We start from the raw sequence: 10,292 nt of genomic DNA on the forward strand, positions 1-10,292 counted from the left end.
TGGTGGGGGGGGGGGGAATCACATATTGAGGTCTGCTGGAGAGAAAAAGCAGCTTTGCAAAATGCAAAATTGCTGAGGAATTTATCACTTTTGTTGTAAGCAAAAAAAAAAAAAAGCAGAAAAACCCATCCCTTTGCTCTCTTCCACCTCCTCTGAAGGAAAAATACGTTATTATATAGTTCCTTCAGCTGTGGAAAGCATTGCTACTATCTGGGCGTCCACACCTGGGCTAGCACCTTTATGCCAAAGCAGCTTTGCAAAATGCAAAATTGCTGAGGAATTTATCACTTTTGTTGTAAGCAAAAAAAAAAAAAAGCAGAAAAACCCATCCCTTTGCTCTCTTCCACCTCCTCTGAAGGAAAAATACGTTATTATATAGTTCCTTCAGCTGTGGAAAGCATTGCTACTATCTGGGCGTCCACACCTGGGCTAGCACCTTTATGCCAAGCGATAAAGGAGACGGAAGTGCCCCAGTTTTCTTCATATGAAACCACAGAATCGCTTGGCAGATGGACGATTTGGAGGGTGGTTTTTTCCACAAGGTGCTTTGGGCCGTGCACACGTCGCCTTCGGAGCAACGTGCTGCAACGCAGGCAGGAGGAAAATGTTAAAAAAACCCCAACACCCCCCCACCCCCAACTCGGGAGATTACTACCTTGTAATATTTCCCATCCACAAAGCATCCACATTTGTCCTTGGGAACGCAGCTGTGCCCGTCAAAGATGTACCCTTCATTGCAATTGCAGCCTTCGGCACAGGTTTTGGGGCATTTGGAGGCATCTTCAAGCCCTGTGCAGCTGTTGACGCAGAAGTTGGTGCAGAGGGAGTAGTTGCTGTTGGCCGGGCATCTGAAGGCTGGAAGGAAAAGGGTGATAATCCCAAGACCCAACATCGGGTGGAAGAGCGGTGCCAGCCCAGGCTTGCACCCCAGGGAGATGGCAGAGCCTGAACGTCGATGAAAACGCAACCCGTAGGCGCTTGGTGTTGGGGACAAGTGGGAAAAGCCAACGCAAGCACCAACAAGGTGAATTTTCCTTGGTGTTGGCTTTTCCTGTTTGCCCCCAGCATCAACGAACGCTCACTCCGCTGGCGCTTGCGTTGGCTTTTCGCATTTGCACTTCAACACCAGCGAAAATGTACCGGGCTGGCGCTTCTGTTGGCTTTTCCCACTTGCCCAAAATGCCAACGAAAACCCACACCTGGATGGCACTTGCGTCGGCTTCTCCTGCTTGCCCAAAACATGGATGGAAACACACCCGGTTGGCGCCTGCGTTGGCTTTTCTCATTCATCCCCAGCGCCAATGAAAACGCACCCCCTTGCGTTGGCTTTTCCCAGGTGCAATTCTTTTCATGCCATCATCGTCCTCCCCACCCTGGGCTCCCAACCCAACAGCACCGTTTGCATCACCCCATGCATCAAGGGTGGTCAGCACAGACACCCGGCCCCAGCATCCCTTAGAAATAAATTGTAAAGCCCTGCCTATTTTTCAATTAATCCCAAGGAGATGTGACTTCCCGGCCATGGAGGATGTTTCCCACCCGCGACCCCCACTTACGGCAGAAGGATGGTCTTCTCCAAGCCTCAATGACGACACCGGCGTCTTGGCAAGCGGTGGCGTAGCTCTGGATGCTCTGGCAGAGGACGTGGGTGTCAGCCTCAGCGAGGCAAAGGTCATGGAGGCAGGCTTGGAAATACAGGTCTGGGTTGATGAGGCGGTGGCAGGAGTCAAAGGGGCCCTTTGGGACCGTGAGGATGCCGCAGTAGTTGGGTTTCTGCAGGACAACCTTCTTCTCCTCCGTGCAGACGGGGCAGTCATCCTTGGGGCAGTCATCGCTGCAGGACTCGTCAGTCGTTTTCCAAGCAGAGCCAAAGACCATCGCGTTGGGGGCACGTTGGCCATTAGGGAGGAGGAAATCATCGTTCCGTTTCCCGTTGTAGTTGCCACAGAGCCCACAGAGGTGGCCCTGGTAGCTCTGCGGGACTGTGACCGTCACGTGGTGGAGGAGGTCAAAGCGTACGACGAGGCCAAAGTCAGTCTGAAGCAGGACGCCCATCCCATGTTGGTGCACCTGGACCCGTCCCTTGCTCAGGATGACCGGGAGGTGGTGGGATATGGAGTCCACCTGGGACAGGGAGAGAGAAATCCTCCAGTGAGCCTCAAGGACGCTACAAGGAGGCGGCTATGGAGGCAGGAGCAAAAAACATCAGGGGAAACACCTTCCAACCAACCTTTTAATGAATTTATGGCTCCCACTTTGAAAATGGAAGGCAAAGTGGGGATGAGCATGGCTTTGTCTTGGACATAGGAGGGAGGTCTTCCCTTCATCAAGCAAAAACAATTTTTGGCCTCCCATGTTCACACCCGACGAGGTGGACCACAAAACATGGCCTTACTGTGGCCATGCAGCTCTTGCTTCACGCCAGGGTCAACGTGAGCCTGTAGACTTTGACACCAGCATGCTTGCAACCAAAAAGAGGTACAGCTATGCTTCACGATCTACCACGACAGGTCCCTTGTTGCCTCACACCAAGGTCAACATGAGCCTGTGGACGTTGTCACCAAAATGTTTGCACTCAAAAAGACGGACCACAAAGCACAAACTTACTGTGATGGTTGCCCTCTCGCCTTGTGTCAAGGTCAACATGGGCCCATAGACTTTGACACCAGCATGTTTGCATCCCAAGAGAGGTGGACCATCAAGCATGGACCTGCTACAACTGTTTCCTCTTGCCTCATGGCAAAGTCAACATGAGCCCATAGATTTTGTCACCAGCACGTTTGCGCCTAGAAAGAGGTGGACCACAAAGTACCGCCTTACCATGACAGCTCCCCTCTTGCCTCGCATCAAGGTCAACGTGAGCCCATAGACTTCAATGGACAACGCGTGGATGCCGGAGACCTTCCTCTTCTGCCGGGCGTCCTTCTTGATTTTCACAACAAATGGCTTGACATTGTCACCGGCGCAGGTCTCAGTGAGGATGTAGGAGCAGGTGCCCGTGATGTTGAAAGCCATTCCATCGAAGGACATATAGTTGCTGTCACCAGTGGCCACACAGGGCCCAAGCGTGGCAGGTAGGCATTGGAAGACGCCATCGATGACTTTGCCTTCGCTGCCTCGGGGACAAGAAATTTTCTGGCAGACCACAGTGCCGCCAGCCTGGCACTGACATTTCTCCTGCTTGGTGGGGAAGAAGGTCTCCTCCACCTTGTAGTAGAAGCCCTGATAGAGGCATCCGCACTGGGACATGGGGACGCACTCGTCGCCGCTGAACACGAAGTTTTCGTTGCACGTGCAGCCCTCCCTGCACCGCACCGAGCATTTCAGCGGGGTGTAGATGCTGCTGCAGGTCTGGCTGCAGCCCTGGGAGCAGATCTCGTAGTGGCTGTTTGCAGGACACGAAATATCTGCCACGAGACAAGGCGATTCGTTAGGAGCAAGGAAATTACAGGCCGGATCCTGCAATTTTCCTGCAATTAGGGACACAGTTGTGCCCGGTGACGAGGTTCACCAGATGTAGATTTTTTTTTATTTTTTTACCCAATTGCTTCATGGCTAAGTCTCATCTCTTGTTCACTGTGGACATGACGAGGGAAGAAGGGGTGTCCATAAGGGACATTTCAACCCTTCTGAGGTTTTTGGCCCCTGAACCACCTGGTTTCTCCCATCGTTCCGGGGGGAAACGAGGACGTTCCCTCAAGCAACAGAATCGCTCCCACGTTGGGTCCCCAATCAACTTCCAGGGCAGGTCCCTCTCCCCTAATTTAGATATTTTTGGTGCATCTTCTGTGTTTCGCTCTCTAAGCGATCCAGGCAATTAGCCCTCACTCTCGTTTTAGCCAATGCAAAGAAATTGGTGCTTATTGGGGCTAAATTATTTGACCCATCGTAGCTGGATGAGACATCTTCTTCCCTGGAAGGGTTTGTTTCTGGGCATTGGCTGTAAACAGAGATGATGGGACCAACCCAGACTTTGGGTGGGATAAAGCACCACTAAGTGAGATGATTCCCACCTCTGGCTTGTCGCCACATGAATTTGGCCCAGGACTGGGGTTTCCTTGGATACTCGTGACCCCTCATGAAGCAAAAAACCCGCCAGTTAGCCCAACTTACTGCAGAAATCGTCCGTCCTCCATCTCCCGATGGTCACGCCAGCAGCTTGGCAAGCAGAGGCGTAGCGGGTGATGATCAGGCATATCGCATCTTTTTGGTCCGGGAAGAGGCAAAAATCATGCACGCAATTTTGGAAGTATTTGAAGGCGTTCACATGAGCATGGCAAGCTCCGAAGGGTCCATCCACTTCCGAGATGATCCCACACCCTTTCTTCAAGGCCTCCTGGTGCTGCAGAGCCGCTGTGATGGCAGAGCATTCCACCTGCGACAGCTCCACGCAATCCGGGATGTCAGTCACCTTCCAGCTGTGCCCGAAGGCGTCTGGGTTTGATGTCACTTGGCCGTTCTTCATCATCATCTCATCGTCCACGTTCCCGTTGTAGTTCCCGCAGAGGCCACACAGGGTGTTTGCGTAAGTGATGGGCACTGACACAGTGACTTGGCTTTGCCAGTCGTAGGTGACAGTGAGGCCAAAGTCTGCCTCTACCACCACTTCCTGCCCACCTCTGTAGATGGAGATCTTCCTATCTCTGTGGAGATATGGTAGGTTGACCAACTGGTCATTGATCTGGGGACAAAAGCGAAAAAGAAAAAATAAAATTTGGTATCCAACAGCAAAGGCAAGTTGTGTCTTCGCGTCACCTGCAATCTGGGCTCCAGCCAAAGCACCCGAATTGTGTAGATGAAGACTTCTCAGATTTAATCATCTGCCCCAAATGCAGATGCCCACCAGCTTTGAGGTGAACCGTGCCTGAGGCTCCACGGCTTATATCACGCACCAATCTCCCGCTTCAGGTGGAGATCCTTATATTTAGGCAATTAAATCTCATCGTGGGGCAAACAAACCTAGTAGCTCTGCATCTCAGCAGTGTGGTTGGAGAAAAATATTCAGCCTTACCCAATACAGAAAAAAAATGGAGGAGTGAGGGTGGAAGAGAAGACATGGGACAAGGAGGTTGGGGCGAGGAGCAGCAAGTGAAGAATGTGGAGATCAGATAAAGAAACATTTGCTAAACTCACCATGATTTTGCCGGGGTGTTTCTGGCTGATCACAATGTTTTTGCTGTAGACTTTGACCGTCACAAGAGCGATGGAGGACAGAGATTTGTCATCCTTGTGGCCATTCTGCACCAGCACCTGGAATTCCACCAGACCTTGGCTCTTCTTGCACAACCCAGTGAACTGGTACATGCATGTGCCCTGGAAGATGAACTTCCCGCCATCGAAGCTCTCGTAGTGGGTGGCACCGGCCGCTACACAGGTCCCATAGCTCTTGGGATAGCAATCCTGGATGCCGTCCTCCACCCGGCATTCTTCTCCAGCACGGCAGCTGGCCAAATGGCATATGGCCGTCCGTGATTTCGCATCGCAGACGCAGCGTTTGGTGCAGGTGCTGTCACCCCAAAACTCCTCGTGGAGACCGTGGAGGCGGCCCTCGAAGACGCAGCCGCACTCATCCTGGGGGATGCACTCGTTGGCGTCGAACACGAAGCCCTCCTGGCACTCGCAGGTCTCCACGCAGGCCGAGGCATCGCAGTCAGCGGGCATCGCCTTGTTGTTGCAGGTGGTGGGGCAGGCAGTGCCGCACGTGGTGTAATTGCTGTTCTTTGGGCAGGAGAGAGCTGTCAAAGGGATGGGACACCGTGGTCATGGTGGGGATAATGCTCCTTGGCCGTAAGAAGGTGCAGCAGAGCGCTAAGGAAACCTGTGTGGGCTTTCTGGAGTTTTACATGTACTTTCTAGAGTCTCCATGGACTTTCCAGACCTTCTGTATGGATCTTCTGAATGCACTTTCTGAAGTCTGCGCGGACTCCCTGGACTTTCAGCAGAGACTTTTCAGAGTCTCAAAGAACTCTGTACCTTCTGAACGGACTTTCTGCATGGACTTTTGGGACTTGGACTTTCTGGACTGTCTACTGGGACTTTTCTGAGTCTCCACGGACTCCCTGGACCTTCTGCATGGGTTTTGGGGAGTCTCCATGGACATGCTTCTGGAACCTGCATGGACTTTCTGGACTTTCAGCAGAGACTTTTGGGAGTCTGCACAGACTCTTTGGACTTTCTGCTTGGACTTTTGGGACCTGGACTTTCTGGAGTTTCTACACAGACTTTCTGCATGGACTTTCCGGACTTTCTACATAGACTTTCTGGAGTTTCCATGGTTTTCCTGGAGTCTGCATGGACTTTTTGGGCTTTCTGCTTGGACTTACTGCAATAACCGTTTCCAGCCCATGAATCTGCATGCTTGGGACCCATAGCCCTTTCAGGCTCAGCTTTGTGCAGCCTAACTCAAAGTGACCCTGCTCCACCTCATTTGGGAGATCAAGAGCTTTAAGGAGAGACGAACATCCCCGTTGGTGCAATTTCCCTTTTATGCCTGTTTTCTGCTCATTCCCATCCCATCGCCCTTTAATTACACCCACCTTAATTAAGGTCACAGTGCCCTGCCCACCCAGGGGGAGGATTTTCTGTCAACCAGGAGATACTCACGACAATGTGCCAGTGTCCTCCAGTCAGAAACGGTGATTCCCTCCTCCTGGCAGGTGTCCGCGTAGGCTTTGAGGGCTTGGCACAGCATGGTGTGGAGCCCATCGTTCACGCAGAGGTCGTAGACACAGTTTTTCAGGTAGATGTTGGGGTTGACGGTGGCATGGCAGCGCTCGAAGGGCCCCAGGCGTTGGGTGAGTAACCCGCACGACGTCTTCCCTTTGTACTTCGCTGCCTCTTCCCATGGGCAACGTTTGCAGTCCCCGCTGCAGCTGTCCCAGCAGTGAAGGACCTCATTGGCCACCCTCCAGCTCTGGCCCAGCTCCACGGCGTCCTGTGCCAGGTTGCCATCAGGCATGAGGGAATCATCCTGGGGTTTGCCGTTGCTGTTGCCGCACATCCCGCACACTTTGCCGGAGAGCGTACTGGGGAGCTTCACCACCACGTGGTCATCCCAGTCATAGAGGATCTTCAGGTTGAAGTCGGTTTTAATCTGCACGGACTTGCCCTTCTGCTGCAGCCGGAGTTTCCCTTGGGCAAGAGAGATGGGGAGGCGGGAGCGATGGTTGTTCACCTGGAGGAGAAAAAAAAAACCATGAAAAACAAACAAATAACATCAAACATGGGGCAAAAAATGGAGTTTGTTGAGCTTTGAGGTATCTTCTTGCAAGAGATGACCATGCAGTAGCGTCACTGACTCATGCACAGCAAATCACAGAATCATTTAGGTTGGAAAAGACCCTTAAGATCATCATTAAGTATGTTATTCCAGTGAAATACCATAATACTGCTTTGGATTTGGTAATTATTTTTCTTGCATACCCTCACGATCCCGTTCTCGGACCTGACCACAGCAATGGTAATGTCATAGATGCGGACGGTCACGGAGCCGACGTAGGAGACTTTCAGGTCACCCCTGTGTTCGTTTCTGGCCTCGACGCTGAAGACGGGCAGGGTCGGATCCGGATCGCAGGTCTTGGTCAAGGTGTAGGTGCATGTGCCCATGAAATCGAAAGCTTTCCCATCGAAGGTTTGGTAGTGGGGATCACCGGTGGCCCAGCAGGTCGAGACGGTTTCTAGTCCGTACCCCTCCTCGCACTTCTCCTCGCAGTCCGGGCCATTGTTGGGAAGTGGAGCAGAAGCTACAGAAAAAGGGAAAAAAACATGGATGGCAACCATGGAGAAGACCTGGCCGTTGGCAAGACGCAACCATATGTTGTTCCTACTTACTCGTGGCACAAAGACCAGCGAAACCGTAACCGGCATAATTCTGGAAGCCGAAGACCAGGAGCCCGAGGGGTGTCTCCGGGTGCTCAGCGCTCTGGATTTCCGACGGCTTGCTCATGGTGACAGTGGCCCAGGAGAAATCTGTGCCAGGAATCGCTTGCCAGGACAGGGTCCTCTCCCTCTTCTGGTTGAGTGTGGTGGTGCTGGCATCCGCGTTACGGGCGATGAGGACCACGTGGTTCTCATAGTTTTCCAAGCTGCTGACCCGGTAGGACGTGCAGTAGGTGGAGATGGGTGGGATGTTGAGTAGGAAGGGATCTTGTGCAAGCGAGGCCTTGGCACCGGTGAAGAAGAAAACCACCTGAATCGCAGCCGAAGCGCTCACGTAAAGAGGTGAATTTTGGCTAATTTCAAACTTGCGGACCTCCCCGGCCGCGATGTCGACAGCGACAGCCGAATTACCCCTGCTGTAGGTGATGGAGGCTTTCTCGGCTGCCACAACGTAGGCAAAGTCGGTGACCTTCTGCAGGGGGTTGGGGGGGACGACATAGGCTTTCCCCCATGCGGCGACAGGCAGAAGCTGCTCAACCACGTGGTCGCAGCCCATGTGCATCTTCACGCAGGTGTGTCCACTGAGGACGGCAACAGCATTGTCCGACGTGATCTCAGTGCCGGACAAATCATAGCTGCTTTGCAGCTGGAGGCTGTGGTAGGGGTTCAAGAAGACGCGGAGAGTTGACCCAGGGGAGTAATTCCTCTTTTTGTAATAAAGCTTGCCCTTGATGTTGATGGAAACGGTGGCCGAAGTCTTCCCGGCTGCCACAACGAACTCCTTCAAGCCTTCTTTCTTGGTGTCCTCTGGCGTCACCACGTAATACTTGTTGCCCAACCTATCTACAGGCAAAACGGTGGTGGCACCCACGGTGTAACTTTTGGAGTTGACGGAGACCACAGAGATCTCCTTGGTGGACTGAATCAAGATGGCTTTATCCGAAAGCTGGCTGCCTGCAAGCTCCGTGTTCCCAGGGATGCGGAGAGAAACCGTCTCGTCTTTCCCAAGGGTGATCGTGTCGGTGAAGGTGTCACCGTGCACCGTCACCGTCACCGTGGTGGAGTCAAAGTAAGCCGTGAAGAGGAGCTGGATGTTGGCCTGGGTGCCTTCGTCGTCATTCTGCAAGAAGACGGTGAAGAATTCCTTGCCGCGGAAAGTTGCGGTGGAAAGACCTGGGAAAAGCAGGGAAAAAGGGGGTTTGGGGTTTTTTTTTGGCTGCAGAAATTATAGTAGAAATTTCTGCAAAAAAAACCCCCAACAAACCAAGAAATAAGGCTGCTTCTTTTTTGGTGCAGAAACTTGCAAGAGGAAGTTCTGCAAAAAACAAGAAATGAGGGGGGTTTGACTGAAAAAAACTGCTGTAGAATGTTCTGAAAAAATAAAAAATAGGGAGTAACATTTTTTGCTGCAGAAACACACAGTAGAAAGTTCTGAAGAAATGAGGAAATAAGTTTTGCTGCAGAAATTGCAGTAGAAGTTTCTGAAAATTAGAAATTAGAGAATAAGGGTGGTTTTTTTTCCTTGCAGAAATGTACAGTTACACAGTCTTGAAAAATAAAAATGGGGAATAAAGGCTTTTTGCGGCAGAAATTGCAATAGAAAGTGTGGGGTTTGGGTTTTTGTGGGGTTTTTTGGTTTGTTTTTTTTAAAGCACATAACAAAGGGGGTTTATTGCAGAAATTGTAGTAGAAGAGTCCCCCAAAAATCAGGAAATAAGGGCATTTTGCAGCAGAAACCTGCAATAGAAACTTCGGGGGGGGGGGGGGAAGGGGAACAAAGGGGGGGGGGGAAGGGGAAAAAGATTTTTTTGGATGCAGAAATTGCAGTAGAAAGTCCTGAAAAAACTCCACTGGAAAGAAATCTTCTGTTGCTGCAGAAACTTGCAGTAAAAGTCTTAAAAAACAGGTACTAAGGGCTTTTGTTGCTGAGGGAAATAAAAATAAGAGTCTTTTGCTGGAAAAAAATGGGGAATATGGGCTTTTTCTGAACAGAAAATGATTAATAAGGGTTTTTTGGTGAAAACAAAACAGATTTTAAGGGATTTTTGATGAAAAACTCCTAGGCAGTAAGGGTTTTTCTTTAAAAAAAACCAAACAAAACAACTTAGAAAAGGTAATAAGGGCTTTTTTTTAAAAAAATTAATTTTAAGAAAAAACACACCCAGGTGTGTGGCTGTTTCCTAAAAAAAAAAATTAAGTTTTTTTTCTTAAAAAATACAGGTAATAAGGGCGTTTTCTGAAAAGAAAAAAAAAAAACCCAGATAAAAGGGGTTTGGTGAGAAACAGCTGATAGGATTTTTTTTTTTTGGTGAAAACAGAAGAGACGAGGGCTTTTTTTTTTCTTTCTCTGAGAATCATAGAATCATAGAATCATTGAGGTTGGAAAAGACCTCTAAGATCATCGAGTCCAACCG

General features: G+C 50.7%; 1 protein-coding gene across 1 annotated transcript in view; it reads right to left on the reverse strand.

Moving 5' to 3' along the window:
- The window catches only part of LOC103903193 (IgGFc-binding protein), a gene marked incomplete at its 3' end in the record, with an annotated part of 22,984 nt that overhangs the window by 9,124 nt on the left and 3,568 nt on the right, over positions 1-10,292 (reverse strand). The window contains exons 3-10 of the mRNA XM_009284344.1: positions 7,831-9,051; positions 7,423-7,742; positions 6,604-7,174; positions 5,134-5,735; positions 4,114-4,681; positions 2,821-3,407; positions 1,557-2,124; positions 656-855 (exon numbers count right to left, since the gene is read on the reverse strand). Coding sequence (XP_009282619.1) covers positions 656-855; positions 1,557-2,124; positions 2,821-3,407; positions 4,114-4,681; positions 5,134-5,735; positions 6,604-7,174; positions 7,423-7,742; positions 7,831-9,051 — 4,637 coding nt within the window. The remainder of the gene's footprint in view (positions 1-655; positions 856-1,556; positions 2,125-2,820; positions 3,408-4,113; positions 4,682-5,133; positions 5,736-6,603; positions 7,175-7,422; positions 7,743-7,830; positions 9,052-10,292) is intronic.

The sequence above is a fragment of the Aptenodytes forsteri genome, unplaced genomic scaffold, assembly GCF_000699145.1.
Source record: "Aptenodytes forsteri isolate BGI_AS27 unplaced genomic scaffold, ASM69914v1 Scaffold999, whole genome shotgun sequence".
In the NCBI taxonomy this organism is placed as follows: domain Eukaryota; kingdom Metazoa; phylum Chordata; class Aves; order Sphenisciformes; family Spheniscidae; genus Aptenodytes; species Aptenodytes forsteri.